The sequence below is a fragment of the Primulina huaijiensis genome, chromosome 10, assembly GCF_012295235.1.
Source record: "Primulina huaijiensis isolate GDHJ02 chromosome 10, ASM1229523v2, whole genome shotgun sequence".
In the NCBI taxonomy this organism is placed as follows: Eukaryota; Viridiplantae; Streptophyta; class Magnoliopsida; order Lamiales; family Gesneriaceae; genus Primulina; species Primulina huaijiensis.
In genome coordinates this window covers 3,547,603-3,563,388 of record NC_133315.1, presented here as the reverse complement: position 1 = coordinate 3,563,388, position 15,786 = coordinate 3,547,603, and the positions used below count along the sequence as shown (strand labels likewise).

The following is a 15,786-nucleotide window of genomic DNA, read 5'->3' as shown; positions in this document are numbered from 1 at the left end:
CCACAATAGTCTAGTTACACTGTTTATCAACAAATTTATGAAAAATTACTCAAGATGGAAAAATAAATTTACCTAAATTAGTTTGAATAAGTCTTCTGTAAGACGGTCTTACGAATCTATATTAATGAGATGAGTCGATCCATTCCCTATCTTGAGTGAAAATAATAATTTTAAGACAAAACAAAATTTTTTCATTAGTCGGGCCTGAAAGAAGATTTTTTCACAAATTGACTCATGAGACAGTCTTATAAGAGTTTTTGTAAAATTAGTTGCAATATTTTTATATTTAATAAAAGAAAAATGAATAAAAGGCATTGTATGTTTATATCAATATTTAAAAAATCATTTGAGGACATATTAAGCATTTTAGAGTAAATAAAGAAATATGAAGTGTATTTTAAAAAAAGTGGAGTGTAAATAACACTCCTTCAAATGTTTGTATTAGTCATATCATTTTCATTTAATTTCGGTTACAATTTTGGTTTTGTGTTATTTTTATATATTTAATTCTCCATATTCTCTAAAATAATAAATAAATATAATTTTTGTATATAACATTACGCTTTTCAATTTTTTAGCGAAGAATGTCATCGTGAATTTTTGATATAGTGATTGTCCATACATCAATAATATTATTATTATTTAATTAGAACTTTAGTATAACTTTTTTAAAAATGTTAAAAATAATATATGATTTTTTAAATGTCTTTTTCTATTCTTTTTATTAGTAATAGTTTAACTTAATCAATAAATCGAATGCAACAGTAAATAATTCAATCTGATGACAAGATTATTATCCTTATTTGAATATGATCTCAAATGATATAGAGTGAATTTAGAATTGATTTCAATTTTTTTATATAAGAAAGTCAAGGAATTTGAAATTAATAATCTCAAATTCATCCGTTCATGCACAACTTAAATTAATACATTAATAGTGAAGAAAGGGTATATGTAATGCCCAAGATATTTAGTATGTTAATCGGAGATTAATGATTATGACTTGATGTGATTATCGAAGGACCACTCCGAGACACGATTTGAGTTGGCATGTGATATTGTATGTGCGAGGTGGTAGACTGAAGTATGCCGAGACAGTAGGTCTCGCGCATATGCGCGAGCAGCCGAGAAGACAAGGCGCCGAGACCGAGAGTCTCGCGCATATGCGCCGTTATTCGACGCGCATATGCGCGAGGCATGCTGGACAGAAATTCGACAATTGTCTTTGCCATGCTTGTTGGACGTATATAATTCGTACGTCCAACATTTCTCTTGAGATTCAGCATAAGAAATCGAGAGAAGCTCCAGAGGAAAGTTGTGAAAAATCCTTACGCCTTTTTTTAGAAATTTGAAGTTTACAAAAGATCCGTCCGTCCGATTTTCAATCCGACTTCAGTCCTATATTCCTCTCGACAAGAGTTTCAATTGGATGTAAGTTTTATTACGTTTTGACATGATTTGAAATTATGATATTGTCAGAATCAGATATGATTGATATATGATGTTCTTGAGATATTAGACATAGTAGAATCGAGAGCAGATTGAAGAACAGATTGTTTATGGAATTATTATGAATTTTCAGATATTGAATTGAGATTAGTCAGATTTATGAGATTATGGATGGTATTGACTACTGGTTATGATTTGTAATTGATATCTATTGTTATCTGAGTTGACGGGGATATCAATATTGTACCGTTATGTCGTCGATATTGAATTAGATTGAATATTGATAAGAACAGATCTGAGTTGAGTTGAATATTGATATTGTGCCTATTCGATATGTCATTTCAGATTGATATTGACAGCTTCGAAGTCGAGACTGTGATTGAGTCAGAAACCAACGAAAGAAATGTATAAATCAATGTTAACCTGGAGATTGACTTAAGTCAGATTGGACTTGAGTTTCCCTAAACCACATACTTGTATGTTATTGTTTTCATACTGTTGTATTATTTGAATGAATATGTTTAGTCTATTGATTTATAGAAAAGCAGAGAATAGCAGATAGCTATTGAGTGAGAGTCACTGACAGAGGTGCCGGATTTTGACGGAGTGGTCACTGGCCCATTGCACATTGCAAGAGTAAGCATTGGCGGATATGCCAAGTCTATGGCGGATATGCAAAGACAATGGATATTTGATTTATATCGATGTTTCTTAGGAATGGATCGATTCCTATCGCGGAGATTCGGCATATTGTAATATCCAGGAACCGGGATCCCTAGATTAGAGATGAGTCGAGTCTGAGATGACGAGTCAAAGAGTTTTATCTGTATTCACTAATGTGTCATAAATTATGATTTATGTTTTGTGATACATGGTTTACGCTTTTGTATATGACTTTATGCATTGCATGTATACATTGTTTATACTGGGATTATCTTCTCACCGGAGTTATCCGGCTGTTGTCTTGTTTGTACGTGTGCATGACAACAGGTGGGACAGGATCAGGGTCAAGAAAAAGATGAGAGAGAGGACAAGTTAGCGTGGTGATCTGGATTCAGAAGTAGATAGGTTTCAACACTTGATATATAGTAGTTGAACCCTAGTTTGATTTTGTCGAACGTTGTACCAGATTTGTACTTTTATACTGATATGTATATTAAAAGGATTCCATTACGTTCCGCATTTTAAAAAAAAATTTAGACCCTGTTTATCTTAATTGATTGAATTATTCCGCAAGAATGATTAAGAAATGAATTAGCGTCCAGGCCCCCACAGTATACATGTAAAAAAAGAAACAAAAATTTAGATTCATAATCTAACATATGAAAAGAGTTATCCTCCCAATGTCGTTCTTAATGCACTAACTTAATTATCGATATAACAATATAGTTGGGGAGTATTTCAAAACACAAAAGTTTTACATCAAAGATATCAAGATGGTGACTCCATTGCATTGGGATTAAAGAATTGAGAAAGTATTCGAAAAAAATATTTGAATTAATTTCGTATTGAGATGAATTTGAAATACATCACAATTATTTAAAAAAATAAGTAGATGGTGATTTAAAATTAATCATTATCAAATAAAGTTGCCCAGATAAACCAATAAATTTGTTGTAATTAATTTTTTTGAAATCGTTAGCTTTAAATACATCAATCGAAATATAACCTAAACAACGAAGTGCGCCTTAAAAGGCCTTTAACTCATCAATGTCCTTGCCATTAAGCATTAATTAAAGTCATAATTAAATGTTGTTTGACAGAACCTTTTAAAATCGTAGCATATATTTAGGTCCTCTTGCCAAATGAAAGCTAACTTAAATAATTGGAGTAAAATTTAGAGAATTAACAATGAAAATAAATAATAAATACTTCACTTAATTGAGGTAAAAATTTCAAATTAAATAAAATTTCGAATTATCATTTTCATTTATCAATTCATTTAATAAAAATTGTGAGCATAGTTGGATTTTTGGCCGTATTTGATTTTACTAAACTGTTGATGAGATTATTTTTTTAAGCATAAATTTAATGATTATTTTTAATATTTAAATAAAATATATGTTTTTGAAAACTGTTTTTAAATTGTAAAAATAATTTCTGAAATACATATTTCAATTTCTTATCACTCTAATTACATATCATTAAATTATTTTATCAGTCAAACCAAACGAGAGTAATCACAAACAATAATAGTGACAGCCAGTTTACGGGGAAGAAAGTTCAGATATTAAAAGAGTTTTCTTGGGTACATTTTCTTTTATCGGTACGTCCAGAAAATTTGTAATATGTTGTTTATATATATATATATATATATATAAACGTGCAATTTAATTCGAAAGTTTGGTACCGCAACATGCTGTCTGAAACTCAGCCTTATTTGACATTGACATACCTTTTTTTCGTAATCAAGACGCATTGAAAGTTTTAAAATTTTTGTTTTGATGTTCAAAATATTCTTGGACGTCATATGATTTAATTAAACATTCATAGAGAATTTAGTTTAATTATCTTTGTGTATTTAAAGTCGGCTTCAATTATCCCTGTGTTTAAGCGATAATAGCTCTTCCTGTAAATCGATCCGAACTCTCTTCAACCTCCTTAATTAGATCCATGATCAGAGACTGTGTTCATCGTGTAGACTGCACTAGAAATCCACACGAAATTTGTGTCGAGATTAGATCTCCAGAATTTCAAAATCCGGGGACAATGCGGTGGTACTGTGGAGTCGCGGCTGTGGGTTTCCAAGAAAGGGGTTGGCCGATTTTTTCTAAGTGAGGGAGAAGAAAATTCTAGCAAATAAAATATGACATCCAATGTTATATTTATAGATTTCATAGATTGATTTAGAATCACCGTAGGACTCTTGAATTAAAATCTCATTAACACTCTTAATTTAGAATCCTATTAATATTCTAACTTGTATATATTATTTATCAAAACTCTACTAGGCTTTATGATCTAACTAGGCCTCCTACTAGTTAGATTTGTATTAAGATTCTTCAATCCTATCATTTAATCCATGGATGAGTCATGATTCCACGTTGTACTTGCAACTTTTGATAATATATTGATTAATTAAATATTTATTAACTTTTGACAATACATTATATATCATAATTAAATAGCCATTATTTAAGTACTTAATCGATAACTAATTAATTCTAGACACCTTTAAAATATTTCATGTCATTACTACTAATTTATTATTTATTAAACATATTCTACATTTACTAAATAAATAATCGTGAACTCATTTTAATCTTGATCGATGATTAGACAATGTCGATGTATCGATGAAACAAATATCATTCACATAATGAAAAATGAAAATTTCGAAGACTAAAATTTCCTTTGCACATTTTTGACAGCTGCCAGCTTTGTTAACTCTTTCACTAAATATGTAGTTCCATTCTTCTCAATTAGCAGTTAAGTTAACATTCACAACTTCCAAACAATGGAATTCACTTATAAACTCATTTATAAGCAATCTGTTTGATATCTATCAAATAACAATCGTCAAATTCAACTACTTGAATTTGACTATCTCAACGGAACACAAAATCTAATATTTGTGTTATCCTCAATAGATCAGGGATATAATCAGTCTTGGGTACACAACTTCATGTGATTCAGAATAACATTTGTTCTTATTTGAGCTCACTCTTATTAGCCTTATTCTTCACATCAACCACTTGATCAAGAACATTAGAGCTCAAGTATGATTGCACCCATCAGATCATGATAAGAACGTGTATTATCATCGTCCCATAATCCCCTAGGTATCACTGATAGTACCTGCAATAACGTTAAGTTATTGTTAGCATACAAGACGGTCCCTTCAACTCATATATCCCGATTGAATTTGCAATCATTGGTATATCAAGAGTAGCAAATGAATTTGAAAACAATGTGATGTTTCCTTGAGTAATTATAGTGATAGGATATGTGCTACTGAGGAAACACCTTTCCAAAATACACATGTCTTATTCTGGTTAGAGATTCCTTGCATTATTAACTTATCATATCATATAAGATATCTTCACTTGTTGTTAAGTGGTGAATCTCCGAATACAATTCATTGACTTTACGTATTTCAAAAATACAACAAACCTTGTCACCTCATGACCTCAATGGATTCGGTAAACGGATCAAAGTGTATGCTAGTACGTAGAGCTTCTACGTTGTCCCGTGTCAAAGGACTAATGATATACAATCATAACCGCAAACTATTTCACTCAATAAGTGATAACCAATTGGAAATCTCTAAGGATGGTTGTTTGGTGCATCATCAAATGATCACCCATATGTATGAATTGACATCTCCATGGTCTTACCAATGAAACATCATATTTACATCACATATGCTAGTCTCAAGATTAAACGACCTTTATCCTTATTTTAGGCTGCTGAATCGACTAGGAATAAATTTAAAATATACAGTACATTACCTAATTAGTTTCACGATCTTACTTTGAGAGGCAAACCTCATGGTACTTATTTTATATTCAAGAACTTTATCTATATAGCTTACATAGGTATGTAGATTAATTAAATATCATAATTAGATAAAATCATAAAATATTATTAAAATAAATGTTGTTTTTACATAATAGTGAATAAAGTTCAAGCCACAAGTTGGCTCTCTAGGCACCTACTCTAACTTTCTCCCACTAGCCTTATAGCCAACTATTCATTGATCTCAAACCCATTGCTTCATGATGATTTTTAAAAAATGGTACTACAAGGGGATTTGTCAGTAGATCATCAACGTTATCTGCAAAAGTGAATCTCTCTACTGATATATCTCATATTCCCAAAATATCTCAGGTTATGTGGAACTACCTCATTATATATTCGGATTGCTGGATGAATTTATTGAAGAATGACACCTAACTCTTGAATGAAATACCTCATCCAAACTGCCAAATTTGTTACAGCTGATGCAACTATATATTTGGCATCGGTTGTTGAATCTATTGTGGTGTCTTTCTTCGAATTCTTCCAAGAGACATCACCAACATTGAGCTTGAATACAATTCTTGAGGTTGATTTCGAATAATCCATATCTGATTAGAAGCTAGAATCAATATAGCCTTCTAATTTTAATTCTCCATTCCCGTAAATCATGATAAAATTCTTAGTTATTCTCAAGTATTTAAGAATATTCTTCACGACCTTCCAATGCAATGGACCTGGATTCGGCTAATATTTGCTTGCAGTACGCAGTGTAAATGCAATACCAGGCCTAGTAGATATCAAACCAAACATAATACTGTCAATGGCAGATGCATATGGAATGTGAGTCATGATTTATATCTCTTTATCAGTCTTGGACACATTGATAGGTATCCTCTCTTGGACTCCTCCATAGAGAATCTCCTCAATATGGTATTAATATAATTGGATTGAGTGATATTTTCCTATAAATCTATATTCTTAATATATAGAATACTTCACCCATATCCTTCATTAAGAATTTATTAGACAACCATACTTTAGTTGGCTGCAACATCCATACATTTTTCTCAATGAGTAGTATTCATCAACATAAAAACTAGGAATCTCACTGCACTATCAGTAACCTTCTTGTATACACATGGTTCCTCAGGATTTTTAACAAAGTCAGACTCTTTGATTGTGCTGTCAAATATGAGGTTCCAACTCCTCGATGGATGTTTGAGTCCATAGATAGATATCTGAATTTTACATTTTTTATGCTCACTTCTTACTGATGTGAATTTTTCATGTTGAGAAATCTAAATCTCTTTCTTAATGTTAACATTAAGGAAAGTTGTTTTCATATCCATCTACCATATTTCATAGTCATATCATGTTGATATGACTAGCAATATCCTAATGGACTTGAACATTGAGACTAGATAAAAAGTTTCCTCATAGTCAATACCTTGCTTTTTAGTATATCTTTTTGCTAACAATACTGCTTTTAAAATCATTACCTTTACATCCGTCTCAAGTTTCCTTTTGTAAATCTATTTGCTTTCTATGAGAATAATTTTCTCAGGTAGATCTACTAAGGACCACACTTTATTTGAATACATGGAGTCCACCTTGGACTGTATGGCTTCAAGTTATTTGGATGAATTGACATCTATAATGCTTCTTTAAAGTTTCTTGGATCATATCCATGAATAGGCTCATCTTGGCCCTCTTGAAAAGTAGACTCATCCTTTTAGGTGGCCTTGAGACCCTTTCAGATCTTCTAGGTGCTTGTATCTTTTCAACTGACTGTTGGGGTGTGGGTTCTATTATTTCATATCGAACCACATCCATCAATGACCGATTACAACGTTTTAACGCACCATTCAACTGGGGTGTAGCATGTGGGGTCTAATGTGAGATACTTAAGGTAATATTGAGAAGTATTATCGACCTCAATTGGATGAAAACGTTTTAATACTCTTTCTTAATTGTTTGTCTACTTCATTTATGAGTTCTTTTAACTTTTCAAAGGATATAGACTTGTATTTCATTAAATACACATACTCATACTTCGAGAAGTCATCAGTAAAGGTAATGAAGTAATATTGCTCATATCTCGTGCTAATACTTAGCAGGCCACACAAATTTATATGGATCAAATCCAATAGATTATTCGTATGCTCCATTTTCCTTAGGAAATATGCTTTGGTCATTTTTCTTTTCAGATTGAACTAACATGTTTCAAGAGAGTTAATGTTTAAAAATTCAAATATACCATCTCACACTAACTTGTGCATTCTTATTTGAGAAATATGTCCTAGCCTAACGTGCCACAAATGTGTCTAATTTAGAATATCTTGTTTTCTTTTGTTTGTTTTTGAAATCGTATTCACTTGGACATTGTAAGTTGGGATATTTTTTATTTTTAATTTATAGTAATCGTTTTGTAATTTACCTGTTCCAATTAAATCTTCATTCTTGTAAATATAACAAATATCTTTAGCCAATAAACAAGAAAATTCATCTTTATTAAGCATAGAAACTTTGTTTGTATGTTTGTCGGATTCATGCAATGCTTGTTATTATATTAATAATAACGCACATATTGATTATTTATAATATATTACATGCATTAAAAATAATAAAGGATTATCGATAACCGATAGCTAATTGATCCATATGTGCCAAATATAGATCCAAGTCCAAGACCTAGGTAAATGCATATATGCAAGTACAATACTACATCAGCTTCTAATATTTTACATGTCTTTGATTTTCAAAACTCTTGAGGATCTGAGTCCACCATCTTCAAATATTGATCTCCCACTAAATCTAATTTTTACGTTAAATTTTCATAGCATATAGGGATACAAATTTAAGTGGCGAGAACAGACCATAAACCAAACCCACTTTATATAACAATCAAATAATTAAAAAATTACAATATGTAAAATATCATAACATACACTTAGTAAATTAATCTTGACTCTCGATCATCCTTTTACTGTATAATATCAAATATTATTTTAAAACCATAATATCACATATTATCATAAAATCATGTTTCATATTAATTTATTTCTAAATGCCATGATTAAAAATAAATTAATAAATTCAATAAACACCTTTAGTTAATTATCCAATTAATTTATTATTAATTAAAAAATATTGTAAAACACATTTCACAATAAATAATTGATAACATAATTGTTAATTATTCAATTTATAAGAAAATTCTATAAAATATCAATTTAACCTAAAATTTTGAAAAATTAAAAAAATCACCTCGTGGGCCCAATTCATAAACAGCCCATTCGAAGGGCAGGGTTGCTCGAGATGGGCACCCTGCTCATGTGCCCGCCCGATGCTCGATCAACTAGGGCAGCCGACAACGGTCATCTGCTTGTTTTTTTTAAAAGACAGCAGAGAAAGTATGCTGCTTGTGCTAGGCAACACTGCGAGCAAGAGGCAGTGATGCCCACTACCCGCCGCTCGGAACTTTTCCAAGAAGAACAATAAATTTTTTTTGGTTTTTTGAAAATCAAATTTTCTAGGCACTGCAATTTTCTGAAAGATTTTCATAAGCATTTAGAAACAAAAGCTCAATATGATTTACACAATAAGCAAAATGAATCATACAATTTAGAAACTTGGCTCTCATACCACCATTGACGTACCATTTCCTCACACAAAAAACACAATAGAAGTTTTAAAATTTTTGTTTTGACGTTTAAAACGTTCTTGAGCATCATATGATTTAATTAAACTTTCATAGAGAGTTTAATTTAATTTAAATTTTTGTATTTAATGTCGGATCCAACTATCCCGTTGTTTAGACGGTAATAGCTTTTCTTGTAAATTACTACGAACTTTCTTCAGCCTCCTTAATCATAGCCACGATCAGAGACATGTTCTTATTGTAGACTACACTAGAAATCTACACGAAATTTGTATCGAGATTAGATTGTCGGAATTTTAAAATTCGAGGACAGTGCGGCGCATCGAGGCTGCGGCATGGTGATGCTCTGGAGTCGCGACCGTGGGCTTTTTAGAAAGGTGTTGACCGATTTTTGCTAAGGGAGGCAGAAGAAAATTCTAGCATCTAAAATATGACATCCAATGTTATATCTATTACTTTTATGGAATGATGGAATAATACTATGAGTCTTTAATTAGAATCCCATTAGGTCGAAAATTTCCACTGACCCATTTTTGACAGCTGTCGGTTTTGTGAACTTCTTAACTAAAAAAAGAAGTTCCACTATCCTCATTTAATTAGTAGTTAAGATAACTCCCACAACTTTCAATCATGGAATCAACTTTTAAAATACTTTACAAGAATCTATTTAATATCCATCAAACAGTAGTCGTCAAATTCAACTCCTTAAATTATAATATCTCGACGGGAACACAAAATCGAATACTTGTTTGACCCTCAATAGTTCAGATATACAGCTAGTCGTGAGTTCACAACTTTATGTGATTCATAACATTATTTGTTCTTATTCGCGCTCAATTTTATTAGGCGCCCAATTCTTTTTATCAACCACTTGATCAAGAATGTCAGAACTCAAGTCTGATTGCACTCATCAGATTATGATAAGAGCGTATAGTAGCATCGCACGAGGATCCCATAGGTATCATTGATAGTGCCTGCAAGAACCTTAAATTATGATTATCGTAAATGACGGATCGTGTGCTCGGCACATTAGGGGTGCTTCAACACAATAAATCAATGAGCTGCAATAGCTCGTGTTCTAAGAATGTATACATCGATGAATTAGATAAAGTTTGGTATTATACCAAGCGGAAAACACTTGAAATAATCCTTTGTTAAGAAAACTGATATGTTTTATATACTGTGCAACTGAAGAACTGAATTTACGGGAAAATCAGTTAGAGCTTATATCAGTTCAGTTATGGACAGAACTGAACTGATATCAACTGAATTGATCAAATCAGTTAAGAACAAAACAAGCAGTTAAACAGTTAAAAGACACAGGATATGTTTATGGATGTTCGGAGACTTCAACTGCTCCTACGTCACCCCTTCTACCTGCACGGGTAGGATACGTTAGAAGACTTAGATTTATACAACACCTTGTACAAATCCTACACAGCTTAGGACTTACTCACTGCCTAACTGAACTCCTAGTCTAGACTGAAGGCAGCACCTTCCAGCCAACACTTGTTTAACGTCTGTGTGTCAAAGACTACATACACAAGTTTATTGTCTTTGTGCAAGACTGTAATTTGGGTGGTGGGGTGTGTGTGCGTGTGTGTGAGAACTGAACAATGAACACTACCCGAAAGTGTTCTCACACACTGAGGGAAATAAACTTCTAATTTAAGCTGATATAACTTTGAAGTAGGGATGGCAATTTCCTCCGAACCCGTTGGAGGATCCGATACCCGACCCGAATAGAAGAGGGTATGGAGGGATTTTTAGACCCGATTAAATAATTGGGTAATCGGGTATGGGGATTTTCGGGTTCGGATATGGAGGCGGGTTTGATATAATCCAACCCACACCCGACCAGAATACCCGTTTAAATAAATAAATATATTTATTTCTATTAAAGATTCATCAGTCAATCCACGATTTTCGGAGTTTTCAATACATTTAATCATAAAATTGAAAAAATTCAATTGTATATGATAATTGGGTATTTGGGTAGGGTATGAGTATCCGATAATCCGATGGATATGGGGATGGGGATGAAATTCAATACCTGATGGGTATGGGGATGGGTATGGGGATGAATTTAATAAATGGGTATGGGGATGGATGTATGAAATCCGACCCATACCCTACCCATTTCCATCCTTACTTTGAAGTGTTCCCTCACAACTGGGCGTAATGCTTCTTGTAAGCTGATATGCAATATGCGTGCCATTCTTCTTTGTTGTATTCTCTCTTTTAGCCACACTGTGTATATTTCGTTGTTACTGAGTCTTCACTGATCTTCTATTTATAGGCGCAAAGCTTGATCGTACAGTGAGGCTCAATTATTGTATCCGTTGCATTTTGAATTTGTTCTTTTGAATCCATTCCGGAACTTTTGGCTTTAAGCTTCTGATGCAACGTTCATGATTATACTGTGATAGTGCAATTGCTTTTGTACCTTTGCGCACAGCTGTAATCCATTAAGTAAGCTTGTTGTGATCTGCAACTGATTGCTCCTAACTGAAGTTCTGAACTGGTCTTGTTGCGGTGAGATGAAATCAGTTGGTTCTTCAGCTTAACTGATTTCACTGATTCAGTTGAACTGGTCAGATGGACTCTTTATCAGTTGAACTGCTCTTACGATTCATCAGTTTAACTGGTCAGTTCGTGCGATCAGTAAGCGATTTCAGTTAGCATCTCGATCGCTTCAGTTTCGACTATTTCAGATGCTGCGCACTTAAGGTAGATTATTAGAAACAAAATAACAAGTTTTGTTAACATCAAAATTAAGCAAAGATTGCGAACTTGAAAAGTTCCAACAGTAAAGTACAGTCCCTTTAACTCATATATCATATGCAACAATTGGTATATCAAGAGTTGCAAATAAATTTGACAAAGATGTGATGTATCTTTGAGTAATAACAATGACATTATATGTGCAATTGAGGAAATAACTTAACAAAACATAAATGTTTTACTCTGGCCCATTATTCCTTGCATTATTAACTCATTAGATTAAATAGGATAACTTCACCCGCAGGTGAGCGTTGAATCCCCGACTACAATGAATTGGCTCCTACGTATTTCGAAAATATATCCAACCTCGCCACATGATGACCCTTAATGGAGTTGGAAAACTGATCAAAGTCCATGCTAGTACGTAGAGCTTGCACGTTGTCTTGAGTCAAAGAACTAATAATGTTCAAATATAACCGCGGACTATTCAACTCGATAAGTGATAACCACTTGTAAAGTCTGATCGATGGTTGTTTAGTGGATCATCAAATAATCACCCATCTATATAATGGACATCTCAATGTCATTACCAATGAAACATGCTGTTTACATTACAGATGTTATTCTTATGCTCGAAAGACCTTTATCCTTATTTTTGGCTGGTGAATCGACTAGAAATCGGTTAAAAATATACATTACACTTCCTAATGAATTTAATGATCTTACATTGAGAGACAGACCTATGATACTTATTGTATCTTCAAGAAGTTAATTCATGCCTCTTGCATGTATATACAGATAATGTAAATGGCATAAATTTTTAAAATCATAATATATTATTAAATTAAAGATTGTCTTTACACAAGAGTCAATAAAACTCAAACCACAAGTTAGTTCGTCAAGCATATACTCTAACATTCGACGTGATATAATCAATTTTTTCTATGTTTTAGACTTATTCGACAGAATATGATCAATTTTCGACGTAACCTTGCAGACATGCAATTAAAAAAGCTACCCGAGAAAGATGGAAAATGCTTATTATTGGGCCCATTTCTCTGCACTGCGTCTATTTCGGATGATGACCCCTCGTGGGAAAATGAACGATCACATGACATTGAGAAAGAGAGACAATGTTACTTTCATAAACTTGTACGCACGCAATTTTCTTTTGAAAGAGACTAAAGAACAGATAAATAACACAAAAAAAAAAAGAACTTTCCTTACACAGACATGAAATCTATGGTCCAAACGATCGTGTACAACTTGCGCGCACTTGTAACAATGGAATAGATATCCATGTATATATATCTGCTTTTATCCTTCTAGAATATTACGTACCATCGAGGTCATATTTATAAGTAAAAAGAAAGTGACACCCTTGAAACTTAGCTAAACAACCATTTTAATAAATATTAAAAAAAACTCATTTATGTATCTCATAACCATCGGGAACATGAAAAGTTTCGGGATCCTCGTTCTGAAGCCATCCATATTTCTCCAGGAATGGATTTGTCAAATTATTGCGTGGATAACTCTCGATGCAATCCTCCCAAACAGTCCTATCATTCAAATCCCTCAACACCTCCCACAAGCAGCTGTTGCATTTGAATCCGGCTCCAAATGCAAGCATCAATATTTTTTCACCTCTTTTAAGCCTTTTCTTAGCTTGCATGTATGCTAAAACATACCAAATACTGCTCGCTGAAGTGTTTCCGAATCGATGCAACGTCATTCGTGCTGGCTCGACATCGTACTCGCTCAGATTTAGACTCTGTCCGATGGCATCGATCACGGCTTTTCCTCCGGTGTGGAGGCAAAAGTGGTCAACCCCTTCTTTGAAGTTGATCGTCGGCTTTGGGATAGAACCGGCTTTTTCCCATTTGTGACTCATCTTTTTGAGTATCAGTAGCATGGCAAATCGGAGAAGCTCCTTGACCGGGAGTATTTTCAGCGCGATTTGTTTAAGGTTATCGACGAATGCTCGTGTAGCAGCCTTCGGTAAACTCTTGTCGAGGTGGAAGCCGACGAAACCCTTGTCATCCTCCTTCTGTACGCAAGCTTCGTAGGATTCGTCTTTTGCACCATGATGGGTTCGCACAAGAAACTTGAGTTTCAGCATCGCCTTGTGCTTGTAGGATGTTTTGTTTGTCAAAATCATGGCACACCCTCCTATTCTGAACAAGCAATTAGCAAGAATCATCGATCTATTGTTTCCGTTGTACCAGCCTAAGCTCAAAGTCTCTGATGTTACAACGAGGGCTTTCATGTTTTCCCGAGTCTTAAATATGCTTTGAACTATGTTAATGGATATCAAGCTTGCGCTACATCCCATCCCGGTTATATTGTACACCTTGATGTCTTCTCTCATTTTGTATAGATTGATGATTCTTGAAGCCAAAGAAGGGGCTGAGGCAAGCATCGATACGTTCACAACCAGGATGTCGATTTCAGAAGGAGAGATACCACTACGTTTGAACAATCTGTCGATGCTCACTAAAAAGAACTCATCCATCTCGACAAGCCCATCTTCTAGCTTCGGAGTTGCCTCTCGACCATCGAACACCATTTTCGGGGCATAAGTTTCCTCGCCTATGCCAGAGCTAACTATGGCTCGTAGAAGGAATTTGTACTCATAGAGGCCAAGTTGTTTGCTTCGGAGAATGATTTCTCCAGAAAAATTCGTGCTTAACTTCCTATCGTCGGTTGACTTGTAACATTCATAGTCTAACAAGTAACAATCTTGGCCCCTTTTCCTATCAAGAATTTGCCAAATAACGAATATAAGAGGTAGAAAAGGAAGAGAATACCATAGCATAAGAAAAAGATCCATATTCTAAAATTGGAGAAATTTTTGGGTTTTTTTCGTAGAAGAAAGAAATTAGAAATGAAGTGAAAGGGATCTGAGGAATTATAGTGCAAAGTTCTATGTGAATTTTAAGTAATGTTTTGATATGAGAAATTTGAATGGAACACCAAGTGTATATATATATATATGTGTGTGTGTGTGTGTGTGTGTGTGAGAGTTGAGGGGTTGGCCAAAGTTGCACATTAATGGGACCTTATAAACTTTGAAAAACACGTACTTTCTCAACTTCCAACAATAAATTGGGTGCGTGATTTTGTGTAAGTATCTTTAATTCCATCAAACTCTATGAACACACGCCTTATGTATGCATGTGATCGTAGTAAATAGATTTTAATTAATTGGAAGAAATACATGGCAATTAAGTTTCATCAGAAAACACAAAAAATATTGTGTATAATAAGTTATCTTGATTATTAAATAGAGGACGCCCACAAACTCGTCCCCACTCGATGCAAACGTGGACTTGGACAGTGCTGAATCTGATATGAGTTGAGATCAAGTGTTGGATCTCGGTTTTCTCGTGCGCAAACGCAGCGGAAGTTTTAAAATTTTTATTTTATTTTGACAATCAAAATATATTTTTTTAGGCACTCGTATGGTTTTATAAATAAACATTCATAGA

At 33.5% G+C, this 15,786-nt stretch overlaps 1 protein-coding gene across 1 annotated transcript; it reads right to left on the bottom strand.

The window, feature by feature from the left end:
* Nucleotides 1–13,553: 13,553 nt before the first annotated feature.
* On the bottom strand, nt 13,554–15,265 carry LOC140986410 (3-ketoacyl-CoA synthase 12-like). The gene has a single exon (XM_073454644.1). The coding sequence runs from the start codon at nt 15,126–15,128 to the stop codon at nt 13,722–13,724; it is 1,407 nt and encodes a 468-aa protein (XP_073310745.1). The 5' UTR covers nt 15,129–15,265; the 3' UTR covers nt 13,554–13,721.
* Nucleotides 15,266–15,786: the final 521 nt, after the last annotated feature.

What these genes read in the sequence shown, in the direction of transcription:
- LOC140986410 (XM_073454644.1), bottom strand. Translation starts at nt 15,128, where the DNA reads ATGGATCTTTTTCTTATGCTATGGTATTCTCTTCCTTTTCTACCTCTT.